This window comes from Chinchilla lanigera, unplaced genomic scaffold (assembly GCF_000276665.1).
Source record: "Chinchilla lanigera isolate Chin_1 unplaced genomic scaffold, ChiLan1.0 scaffold00047, whole genome shotgun sequence".
In the NCBI taxonomy this organism is placed as follows: Eukaryota; Metazoa; Chordata; class Mammalia; order Rodentia; family Chinchillidae; genus Chinchilla; species Chinchilla lanigera.
The window spans coordinates 11,093,272-11,106,348 of NW_004955448.1; the positions used below are offsets into that span (position 1 = coordinate 11,093,272).

Here is a 13,077-nt window from a genome sequence, read left to right on the forward strand (position 1 = left end):
CCGCTCCCGCCCGACCCCCCGCCCTAACCCCAGCGCGACGGCAGCTCCGGCGAAGACAACTGCGGGGCCGGGCGGCGGCAACGGCGGCGGAATGTACAGCCGGCTGAGAGGGGGAGGCAGCCTCGATCTGAAGGCCCCGGCGCCGCGGCCACGCCCCTCGCCGCCAGCGCAGCTTGCCGATTGGCCAACCCGGCTCCGGTGCGCTCAGCCAATCGGAAGGGGCGATGGAGAGCGGGGACGGAAAGAGCAAACGCGGAGGGGACGGGAGCGACGCCGGGAGCGGAGCGGGGAGGGCCGAGCGCGGAGCGACCGTGTGGCTTGGGAGGCGGGGAGGAAATGGAAGAGGAGTCGTTGTGAGGGCAGGGAAGGCAGGGGAAGGAGAAGCCCGGCAACGGGCCCGGAACAAGGCGGGGTCCCGGCTGGAAGCCGAGTTGGAGCGGCGTTCTTTCCCGCCGCGTGCGCCCGCTCTTCCGGGGAGGTTCTGGGGCGCGCGCCGGGGCGGGAACCCCAGCGCGGCGGCGGCCGGGCCGGCCTTGGCGGGGCGGTGCGCGCGGGGCCCGGCCGAGGAAGGCCCATTGGAAGGCTCGGGTTCATCGCGGACCGAGTGCCCGCAACAGGTAGGAGCTTGGGACGGGCTGACGGCCGGCGACCACGGCGCCGCGTCCTCGGAACGGCGCCCTGGCACGCTGGGGAAGCTGCGTGGCCGCAAAGCGCAGCAGCCGCTTCTGAAGGCGGGGCGGTGGCGCCCGGGCCAGTGACAACGTCGGAACTCTTCTGCGGAAAAAAGTGAATTCTAAGGATACCTTCTCTACCAGGACCATCATTAACAGAGGCAGAGGTAATACGAGCTGCAAAAGAACGTGCTTGCAATTCCGGAAAAGAGTATAAGGAAATGTTTTAAAACTAAATATACTGGCACCTCTCTTGTGCTCTGCGACGTAGTTAGCGGCTCGGATCAGAAGCAAGAACGTAGGCGTTGGATGTGTTTCTGTAAGTCGAGAAGGAGGAGGAAGCCCTACAGAGTCCTTTGGAATCTTTTCTGTTTCTTTCGGATCAGCAGAACCAGTGCAGAAGTAAACGCTTCGAGTGAGACGTTGTTTAAATACTTCTAAAGTCAAAAGATGGAAATGTTTCTTAAAAAAGAAAAGGAAACCAGTGTGTTTAAACAGTGTAAACGGCAGAGTTGTCTCTGAACAAAGGGGAACGAGGGTAGCTGGAATACGATCGGAGTCACTTAAAGATGATTTTTAAAAAAAATTAGAAGCAGAGTAATATATTTTTAAGTGTTCAGTACTTTGCATACCTTCCACGGGACTGTAGCAAAGAAACTACCTGGAAATAATTTACACTAAAGAGTAACTTGAATGTAAATTGAGTGCAGATCTTAAAATATAAATGATGTTTATTATAAATTTCTATTCACCCCAAGGACCAGTTTAGTTAAATTCACTTTGTGTTTACGTGCAGGTTTAGGATGAGAAACTTAAGTTGTGAGGCTGATGTTACGTGTTTTCCACCATCGTAGACTTGATCATAAACAGGGTTCAAGAAAAAGATTTACTAGTGAATGCTTACTCGGACTGGAAGTTATCCTGTCGGTGTGCATATGTAGATGAATACTTTGTACTTCTTGAAATAAATGTAATTCTTTTCATGATGAAGTAGAATTGTTTACTGTTGTATATCTTCATATCACTCAGATGGAATTAATTGTATTTGATGATTAAACAGCCTGAAATTCTCTCTGCAGAAAATTAAGATGGGTTTGATCAGCATACTAACTGAGAGAGGCAGTACAGTTAGGTGATAACCACATCTTGTAATTTTGTTTAACGTGTGACTGAAGTCTGCCTTGCTCTCTAGACAGTAGCTCTCCGAAGTCAAGGATAATATTTGTGTTGTTGTCTACTGAATACTTAGCACACAGTAGTACTTGCCGCTTGGTGTGCACCCTGTTGGTCAAGCACAAAAACCTAAGCTTTTTCAAGGGTATGTTCTTGAAATTTCAAAATGAACACTTGTTTACATAAATGTGTAAGCCAGGCGTGGTGGTGCACACCTGGAATCCCAGCACTTGGGAGGCTGAGGCAGGAGGATCGTTGAAAGTTCCAGACCAGCCTGCGCTACAAAGTGAGTTCAAGGCCAGCCTAAACTACATAGTGAGACCCTGTCTGAAAAAGTCAAAAATAAAAAATATGTAGATTGAGTTGTTACTGCTTTTAATTTACACAGAATTTCATCCAAGAATACCTGATTTTATGTCATGCTCATTCCAGAGTTAAAATTTAAGAAATAAATCAACTGTTTCAGGGCAGAGCCTTTCATATGTGTAAAAGAGTGATCCATTTTTGGAAGACAAACAATTATCCTTAATTATAATTTGTAGGTAGTCTTGTTTGCTGGCCTAAATTCTTCAGATGAAATTGTCACTGCTCATTGACCAGCAAGTTTATATGTTTAACGTCTGTACTTGCAGTTCATGTAAGATAGAAGATACATAATTTATCAAAGGAATAAGTTTTTCAGGAAGTTGGTAATAGCTCTAAATGTAGCTACAGTAGAATTAACCCTTGTTAGGAAGTTTTATTTATTTTTGTTTTTTTTTTTTTTTTGAGGCACAGTCTCTGTAGTTCAGGGTGGCTTTGAACTCGAGGCAATCCTCCTCCCTTTGCCTTGCAAGTGCTGGGAATACAGATGTATCCCACCATGCAAGCAACATTTTAGAGATTTACTCTGCCTGACGGATGAAATAGTAAAATTCAGATTTGTTAGTATCGTTTTGACAATAGTTTGGATGCTATAGCAAATTATACTGGGTAGCAATTAACATTTATCTCAGTTCTGTAGGATACGAAGTCCAATATCAAGGAGCTAGGAGATTTAGTGTCAGCGGAGGCCTAGGGCTAGCTTCCTGGTTTGCAAAGAGCTGTCTCTGTATTTTCATATGGCAGAAAGCAACCAGAGAGAGAAAACTCTTGTCTCTACCGTTAAGAACAGATTACCTCCTAAAGGCCTCACCCCTTAGTATTATCACATCGGGGAGTACAATATCAGCGTGAATTTTGGGGCACACAAACATTCAGACTGTAAGAAAGAGACTAACCAAATACACAGTTCTAACCCAAACACTAAAACCTATTCTACTTAAGAGACTTGCTTCAAATAAGCTATTCTCGAGCAAGCATGAGGTCCTGAGTTCAATTCCCGATACCAAAGAAAACCCCCCAAAACAAAAACAAATAGGCTATTCTATGTTAGGTAACTTCATATCTTGACTGTTACTTTTGGCATAGGAAAAATACTGTGGAGATACTTATATTCAATGAATCATTGTGTTCTCTTAGAGTCATGTGAATAAAGACACTTTCTGCTTGCAGCAGGTTTTTTCTTTTTTTCTTTTTGAGGCAGAGTCTCGCTATGCAGTTCAGGCTGGCCTTGAGCTCACTTTGTAGTTCAGGCTGGTCTTGAACTCAAGATGATCCTCCTGCCTCAGCCTCCCAAGTGCTGGGATTACAAGCATGCACCACCACGCCCAGCTATAGCAGGTTTGTGAAGGAATTTGTAAACCAACACACAGGGCTTGGGTTGGTAAAATGTATCTCAAAACGAAAAATAATCATTAAGTACTTCAGTTAAACAGTTTGAATTTTTTTTTTTTTTTTTTTTTTTTTGGTCTTTTTGAGACAAAGTCTTTCTATGCAGTTCAGGCTGGCCTTGAGCTCACTTTATAGCCCAGACTGATCTCAAACTTGCTGCAGTCCTGCTGCCTCAGCCTCCCAAGAGCTGGGATTACGGCATGAATTATTATTATTATTTTTTAAAGAGTAAAAGAAGGATAACATAGTAATAGGGGGACTTACAGAATTACAGACAAAGTGGTAGGAAATTATCAATAGTTATTTTACCTATTGGTATCTTCAAGATAGTTTCTCAGGAAAACAGATAATAGTGAGTTACAGACAAAAGTGGTAGGTTATTGTTATTGGTTGTTGTACTATACTTTGGTATCTTCAAAGTGGTTTCTAGAGAAAACAAATAGAGCTATACATGAGTGATTGATTAAATAATCATTGACTATTCTCAATGATTGTTGTTGGAAACACATAGTAGCAAACATACATCCATTTATGAAATAGGATAGGAACAATGCAAACATTACAAAGTTATGGACAGATTGGTAGGAAATTATCAATGGCTGCTGTAATACATGGTGGTATCTTCAAAGTGGTTTCTCAGGAAAACAGAGATATGCAAGAAAAATCTAACAAGTAATTACAGCCTAAGCGTTGTGAAAAACAGCACATTACCTCCTCACCAGTGACTCCTTTCACTGAGGTGTGATGGCTGGAAGGAAGGCCAGGATTGAAAAGAAGGACCGAGAGACTAGCACTAGTGTCCAGCAATAGACTGTTTACTTTTTCCTCTATAGTCATGATTGCCCAGGGCTCCTCCATGGAGATGATGGTCTGGCCAGAGGGAGAAGGCAGAGTATGCTCTAGGCCCCTTCATTCCTGTTGGACCAGCTGGTAAGAGGGGTCTGAGCTCTGGGGCCTTCACTCCAGAGGGCAGTCCGATCTCTAGTGGTCACCATTACAGTCAGGGCATGGCCCAAGGGGCTTCTTAGCTTCTTAGGGGCAGTCCCTCTTGAGGTGGCCTGGCATTTGACAGCGGTAGGAAATGAATGTAGTCGTCGAGTTCTTCTTGGGGCCCCAAGAATCAGACTTAAGGTCTGTTTCTCTTAGTGCTGCAGCAAAAGCAGCTGCTTTTTCTCAGTCTCTTTGTTTTCTCTCCTTGGCTTCCTCATCACGGCTATAAAATACTGAGAAGGCAGTTCTTACTAACATCTCAAGTGAGCTATCTGGGGCAAAAGCCATTTTTTGTAACTTTTTTCTACTCTCTGGGGCTGACTGAGTAATAAACTTATTTTTAAGAATAGTTTGTCCCTCTACTGACCTGGGATCCAGGGAAGTATGCTTTATCAATGCCTCTTGCAAGCAATCTAAGAAAGCAGAGGGGTCTTCCCTTTTTGGGGGGGGCCTCCATCTCAGCCATCAAAGGAGCACCCACACCAGTCGTCTCTCCAGCCTCCCAGCACACTGGGACCCCGCAACCACTTAGTGTCCTCTCCCCAACTGTCAACACAGGTGGCAGGAATATATGGGTGAAGTCCTCGGCCCGCTAGTCAGTCTCAGCACCATCAGGTGCAAAGTGTCCCAGGCAGGTAACCTAGACATGTACCTTCTCCATGAAGGCAGTTCTTCAGAATCTGAATATTGGGCACCCATGTAATCCATGAAGTCTCGGTGCAGACCTCTCCAGAGCTCCACACGCTCCTCCACCACAGCCTGTGCAGTCAGGGGGAGAATGGCTTCCAGGGGGTCTCCCCAGGCAGCATGGATTATTGTTATATGTACATTAAACTGAAAATTGTGGAATCCCTCTAATCTATGTATAGATCTACTGGTCTCTATTGTTTTAGGAATATCTTGAATTATGTGTGATTTCAGCAACGTATACTGGCTGAAAAAAGAAATTTTATCTGTAACTAAATCTTTTTTGTTTTTCTGGGAATCGAACAAACTCAGGGCCAGGGCCTTGTGCTGCCAGGCGCTGGGCTGCTGAGCTACATCCTGGCTCCTAAATCCTACCAAAATATACTTTTATGTTTGTTATAGTTGGGCTGGTTCCCTTTTGACAGAGATAATTGAACCTTTGGAATAGAGTTAGCCCCCTCAAGTGTTTATGTATTGGTAGCTGGGTCCCCAGAGTGGTGATGTTGAGAGATTGGGGGTCTTTAAGAGGTGGGTCATAGCAAGAGTTGATTAGGTGTTAGGGTCCCCACAAGGGATTAAGGTAGTTCTTGCAGGAGCTTGAGTTAATGCTCAAGAGAGTTGTTCTAAAAAGAGCACACCTATCCTCTTCCCCAACCTTTGGCTGTCTTGCTGTGTGATCCTTCCCTCATCCCATCTGCCATGAAGTGATGTAAGGAGCAGGGCTCACTTGAGCCATTACTATGCTGTTTGGACTTGCAACCTACAAAACTATGAGCTAAATAAACCTACTTTCCTTAAAAGATAGCCTGCCTCAAGTATTTCACTATAGTAACAAAATGTACTAATACAATAATATAGTTTCTCTAGAAAACAAAACTGGACAGGTATTGGGGGACTTCGTTCATTTCTTTTCATTGCCAGACTTGTCTGACTTTTATAATTTGGGGATCTTGCAGAATGTTAATAGAAGGTAAGCTGGAAAGGTAGAAGATGATGAAGTAAAACATATTAATTTCATTTAGAGAGAAGAATCACCTAGTTTTCCTTTAGCTTAGTGGTCTTTTTAAAATTTAGTTTTGGCTATCTAATTGAAAAAAATTAGAATTATAGGCACAACTGCCACCCCAGCACTTTTCACTTCAGACAAGCTCCCTACCATTTGTGTTACTGTTTTCTGTTTGTGTGTGTATGTGCATGTGTGTGTGTGTGCGTGTGTGTGTGTCTTAGGATTGAATTCAGGGCTTTACAAGTACTGGGTAAGTACTCTACCATTGCAGTACATCCCCAGATTTTTTGAAAATTTTGAGACAGGGTCTTGCTAAGTTGCCCACGCTGCCTCTGAACTTGCAATCCTGCCCCAGCCTCCTAAGTAGATGTGACTGAAAGCATGTGCCACCATGCCTGGTTATCAGTATTTTTCTACACTTTTTATTTTTAATTAATTACAGATTCACAGGAATTGAGAAAAAGCAAAGGCACAAGGAGGTTCCATCTTCCCGTTAGTGTGTTCCATTCGTGGCATCCCACATTAACATAGTACAGTATGGTGCAATCATCAAGGTTATAGTATAATTATCAAGGCAGTTAATAGTGATCCAATCCATGAAGGTTATTTAGAGGGGAGGGAAGAGATTAGAATGTAAATCATATATGAAAGTATCAGGGATATCTATATACCAGAACCTCTTCTAACACCATGTGGTAAAGAATTCTATAGTGACAGTAATAATAATTGTTACTATTAGTAATTGTTGCTATATTAAGTACCTGCTATATTTTAGGTCTACAGGTATTTACATGAAGTAGTAGTATCACTATTATTATTTGTGTTCTCACTATTATAAATAAATAAGGGTTAGTGAGTCCTTGTGTGGGAGGCAGTCTTCTAAACAATTTGTATATATATTAACTCATTGAATCCTTACAACAATCCAATGAGGAAGATTTATTTCTCTTTACAAATGAGAAAATTGAAGCATAGATGCACAGAGAGGTGTATTAATTTGCTCAAGCTCATACAGTAAGTGATAAAACTGGCATTTGAATTGGCCTAACACTAGAGCCAGCCCTCCTAATTACCGTGAAGGAGCATTAATAGTAACCTTTCAAATTAAGTAGTATTATTTGTATTTTCTATATGAAGAACCTGAGCTTCAGTAAAGCGAAGTAACTTGCTCAAGACCCTATACAATTAGAAAGTGCTGGAGCCTGCCTGCCGCAAAACCTGAATTATTTCTAGTTGATCTATCTGCCTCTCTGGCCAGGCACACGTATCTCACCTGGACCTCTAAAGAAGTCTCCATGAATTATTATTATTTATTTATTTTTTTTGGTTTTTCTCCAGTACCAGGAATCGAACTAACAATCTTGCGCTTGGCAGGCAGGCGCTGTGCTGCTGAGCTAAATCCCCAGCTCTCTGAAGAAGTCTCTGGGGCTGGGGATTTAGCTCAGCGGCAAAAGCGCCTGCCTGGCAAGCTCAAGGTCGTGAGTTCAGTTCCCGGTACCGGAGAAAAAACAAAGAAAAAAGAAGTCTCATTCTAGAATGTCTAAGACTGTGGTTCTCAAACCTCAGAGTTCGTCAGAGTCACCTGGGAAGCTTAAATCCCAGATTGGTGGACTCTCCCCAGGTCTTCTGTTGTAGTAGCTCTTGGATAGCCCCTAAAGATTCTAGTTGCTAGCACGAGCTTAGGTGACACTCATATTCTACTTCCTGGAACATCTTTTGAGAACTATGCGATCTGGCCTCATAAGAGATCATTGTAAAGTAGGTTCAGCCTCACAATAAGGACAGAAGTGGGGGTAAGTAGGCTTCACACTAATAGAGTATATGTCACGGAACAGTAATGGATATGTAAATCATGGTTACATATCTCTCACTTGAAAATGTAACAGACGGTGTTGCAAGGACAAAATCTTCAAGCCAGTAATACCCAATTTCATATTTCTGAATAGGTTTATGCAATATTTTTCTAGGTCTGTCTCTGTTTCATTTTTCTCTTCAGTTTTCTCAGACACTGTTTTCTTCATCACCTTCACAAAGACTGGGCCTTTGTGAAGAAGGCCTCCTTTGGGCCTATTAAGTCTATTTTCAATTTTTTAGTGTTATCTTGTGTCTCATAAACTCTGCCATGGCCTTTCTAGCTCCTTGAAGGACCAGGCCTATTCTACTCCTTTAGTCAATTCCCAAAGATGCAGAATGTGTCTCTACTAAATATTCTTCTCTGGTTCTTACTTCCAGTCCATTTGCCAGGAGTACTTGTTTACTTGTACTGTTTTTCTCAGGCCCCTGCCCCTGCAGGTCCAGTCAGAACTGGGGTCTTGTGCCATACATATACTGACCTGATACCAAGAAACAAGACAACTGCAGACTTTACACCTTCGTTTTTAGTTGCCCTGTTCAGGGAGATCCCGTTACAATCAAACCAATGTTGGGGGTAAGGGGAATCCTGTTAATTCTGAATCCTTTATCATTTCTACTGATCATGCTACTCAGTTTCATCGGCTGAAAACATTAGATACCTTTCATTCTTCATCCTTTTCTCCTGCATCCCATGTTCAGTCAGCACTAAATTGTACTAAGTAAGTAGAGTATCTTGGTCAAGTCTCTTCAATTTGTCTCCTCTGCACTCCCCCTAGCTACCATCCTCTGCCCTCCTTGTTAAAATCTGCAAGACTTGTTTCGTGTTCATGATGTCTGAGACTCACGAGCATAAATATTATCTAGTTCACTGGCCTATTTTTGCACTTGAATGCTCAGTTCAACATCCCCAGCAACTGGTTTTTCCAACCTCAATATATCTTGAGTCATAGCCATTCAGGCAGTTGTTAATAACATTAGTATTCCTTGTCCAGCCCTCATGTATACAATATTAATCATTTAATAGAAAAAGTCGTTGTAATGCTTAAAGTATCTGTGCAGGTACCAAAGGGTAAATGCCTTTACAAGAACTCTTTAAAAATCGTTTTTCGCATTTGTGAAAATGATAGATTCCTACCTTCAATGATGTCTTACATCTGGATTACAGGTTCTGTTTTTAAATTTGAGACTAGTAATGCTAATCAGACTGGTGAAAATTCTCATGAATATGAACGGCTTTAGTAACATTAATGAAGACAGATTGATGCCATGCAACACATGACTCTTTTGGATAACCATGTATAAGTAGGAGGCATTTATTAGCTTTTATTTTCTATTACTGAGCACAGATTATATGTGACATATGGTACCATGTATACACATAATTCTGGAGCTGAGTTAAAAAGTAGTATAAGATTGAACATTTAAGGCACATAAATTAGTCTTGAAAGACATACTTCATAGGCTTTACCAGCTTTCTATGTATAGTCCATCCCATACAAAACCCTGAAGTCTCTTGGAGAGCTTCTCAAATAGAATTTTAATGGATTCTCCAGATGGCTACAAAGTCAAAGGTCTATAGCTCCTGGTTGCCATGCAGACTTGATTGTCACTGGTTACCTTATGTTGGACTTCAGAAAAAAAAATTTTTGCCCTTTTTCAAAAAAAATTTTTTTAAATAAGGGCAAAAAATTTTTAACAACAAAATGTTTAATGTTTTCCTCACCTCATCACAGGGTTAGATGCTGGAAAAGCTTTGTCCTTTCACTACCTGTTTATTCTAACACCCTCATTAGGCTGAGAGGCTGCTAACCATATGAACTATCGAGAACAAGAGCTGGCTGAGTGTCAGACCACCTTGTCCGGAGCCCAGTTGATGATGGAATTTCTTGTACTGTTGCCTTTTGGCTACAACTTTAAGATCTGCCTAATCAAACCTTGATGTTCTGCATGGCAGAACATAAACTACCCTACTGGTCCCAAATTAGACTTCCTAGGTTTTTAGTTCTACTTATAAATAGAAGCATCAGAGGAAACATTTAACTTGGAGGCAGGTCAAATCAACAAATGACTAGTAAAGCTACTATTTATTTTTTTATTTTAAAGGGAGAAAAAAACAATAAAAACAATACCAAATTTCAAAGCAAGATGATAGGAAATTAGCAATGGTTGTTATATTGCATATTGTTATCTTCAAAGTGGTTGCTCAGATTACCAGATACAGGCATGCAAAATTGATCAAACAATATAAGCACTAACTGTTCCTTTCAATGAACTAATAGAAATTAGTAGTACAATTATCTTAGCTATCTTCTATATATACATATCTTTTCATTTTTTCCTCCTTTGTTTTCTCTTTTCCCGCACCCCAGTTGTTCTTTCCTTTTGAGCAGTTTCTTTCCCTTTCACAATATCTGTTGTACCTTTTAGATCTTATTTACTCTTTCAGTTTCTCACACTAGAGAGACAATACGATGTTTACACATGCAAGTCTGATTTATTTCACTTATGAATATGGTCTCTAGTTGGATCCATTTACCTATAAAAGCCTCAAGTTTATCTTTCCTCATAGCTGAGTTCACTCCATTGTATAAAAATGCACGTCTTTTTTTATCCATTCCTTGGTTGATGGACATTTGGATTGTTTCCAAGATTTAGCTATTACAATTGTGCTGCTGTAAACATGGGTGCACATATATTGCTATGGTATAATGTTTTCAGTTCTTCTGGGAAAATACCCAGTGTATGGCAATAGACTTGGGTCTCATTTTAGTTTTCAGCATGTGGAAAGCTAGTTTTTCCAGCACCATTTATTAAAGAGGCTAGCTTTCTTCCAGTGAACATGTTTGGGCCCTTTGTCAAAGATAGGGTGGCTGAATGTGGGAGTCAGTGGTCTCTCCGTGGTCCCCTGGAGAAAACGGTGAGAGGATATAGAAAATAAAGACAAGAGATGACAGCCGGGGTCAGGTGGAGTTACCTCTTGCCTGATGAGCAAGAAGACTGACTCCAACAGCAGGGGCGTTTATTTTATACACTTGCAAATTAGTGTCATGAGAGAGAATGTTGCCTAGCGACAAAGACTAAGACTAAGATTAGGACTGTAATTGTCCAAGCAGGATACCTTTTTCAACACTGAGGTAGCTTGACTGCCTGAGGCACTCTGGATCTGTCCCACCCTCACACACATGACCAGTGACAAACCCCAGCAGCTCCCAACAGCTGAGTGTGTTTGTAGTTGTTTCTGCATCTTCTAATCTGTTCCATTGATCCTCAGGTCTGTTCTTTTGCCAATACCATACTGATTTTATCATGGTAAAAACTACTATTTCTTTAATTTGTGGAGATCATAGAACCACTTAGAGCAGTGAAAAAACATCAATACCTAGGTAACCTAGAAGACCTATTTAATTTCTAAGTTATTTTCATATTTTCTTTTTTTATTTTAAAAAATAAAATATTTTCATATTTTCTTATAATAATAATTTCTACAAGAAAAGAGGAAAAATTTACCCAATATTTATCTGTCCCAATAGTAATTAAGATGTGAAACTCTTTAAAAAAGTATTACTTCTAGGGCCGGGGATATAGCTCAGTGGTACAACTGCCTGCCTAGCAAGCGCAAGGTCCTGAGTTCAATTCCTGGTACCAAAAAAAGAAATATTACTTCTAATTTGCCATAGATACATTTTTTAATACCTGTACATCCCTGTCTCCTGGTTGGATTTCTGTTAGTCCCCTTGGAGACACTCTTGTGGCACATGAAGTGATCCAAATGACATACTTACAAATGGCTGATTTCAGCACCCTTAATGTGCTAGCTCTTTTTAGGAGTAATTTACACATGCCTTGAGCTGCACTTTTTACAGTGCTTAAAATGACAGAAAGCAAGGTAAGGGAAAGATTGAGCACATGTATATGTCCACCTATCTGCCCATGCAACCGCTGTACAGTGTACATCTTAAGCATAAGCTTTATAGTGTAATGTATAATATAGTGTAGCATGTGTGTGTAGCTACAGCTGGCTTCATAGACATGTAACTCATAAAGTCACATAAGCTGCATGTTTAGCTTAATGCTCCATTGTCACAATCTTGAAATTTTTATTGTTATTTATTTATCTATTTAGTAGTGCAGGGTATTGAATCCAGATCCTTTGCACTGAGCTGTATCCCTATCCCCCTTTTTTTTTTTTCACTTTTAATTTTGAGATGGGGTCTTGCTAAGTTAGCCTGGCCAGTCTCAAACTTGCAACCCTCCTCCCTTGTCCTCTCGGAGCGCTGGAATTATAGGTATGTGCCACCACACACAGTTGGAATTCTTAAGTTTTAAACAAGGATTCCACGTTGTCATTTTGCCTGGGTCCTTGCAAATTATGAGGTACAGTACTGTGTAGAGTATATTCTTCTAACTTATTCTTCATGATTCTTTTTAGGTTTTAAAAGTAAAGTCTTATAGGAATACAACCACGTTTTTTTCATTATGTAACGTAGGGCCTATAGCTGCTTTCATACTACAGTGGCTTTACACAGGGTGTGCTGCAAGTCACAGTGCTATAATTATAACTTGACACTGTTGGGAGTGCCACACATTTTGCTGTACTGGAACATTTTATTTTATTTTTAATGAATGTACTAATTGTACAAATTAATGGGTTTCACTGTGACATTTCTAATCATGCGTACATTGTGTATAGAGACACAAATAATTCATCTGAGGGCTTGGACTCCGCGGCAGTGTCCTACACGAGTCCAGCTGGAGGCCTAGAGCCCATGGCAATGTCTCACTCAAGTCCGCATCAAGCATCTGCACTGGGAAGGCCCAAGGGTCAGCGGTGGAAGCTATAAAGTCTGTGCCAGTGGGATGAGGGAGCTGTGCTAGCACACTGGAGCCAGAAAGCGATGCTCAAGGTAAGGAGAAGAGCTCTCCCAAAGAGAACCACAGCCATCC

General features: G+C 41.4%; 2 protein-coding genes across 2 annotated transcripts in view; one reads left to right on the forward strand and one right to left on the reverse strand.

Moving 5' to 3' along the window:
- Nucleotides 1–782, reverse strand: part of Kpna4 (karyopherin alpha 4 (importin alpha 3)) — a gene marked incomplete in the record, with an annotated part of 68,959 nt that extends 68,177 nt beyond the window's left edge. Inside the window, 1 exon segment of the mRNA XM_013518601.1 lies at nucleotides 1–782.
- Nucleotides 7–1,664, forward strand: LOC106149525 (serine/arginine repetitive matrix protein 3-like). The gene is made up of 2 exons (XM_013518602.1): nucleotides 7–617; nucleotides 816–1,664. Exons 1-2 carry the CDS (start codon nucleotides 92–94, stop codon nucleotides 899–901), a joined length of 612 nt encoding a protein of 203 aa, XP_013374056.1. The 5' UTR covers nucleotides 7–91; the 3' UTR covers nucleotides 902–1,664.
- Nucleotides 1,665–13,077: the final 11,413 nt, after the last annotated feature.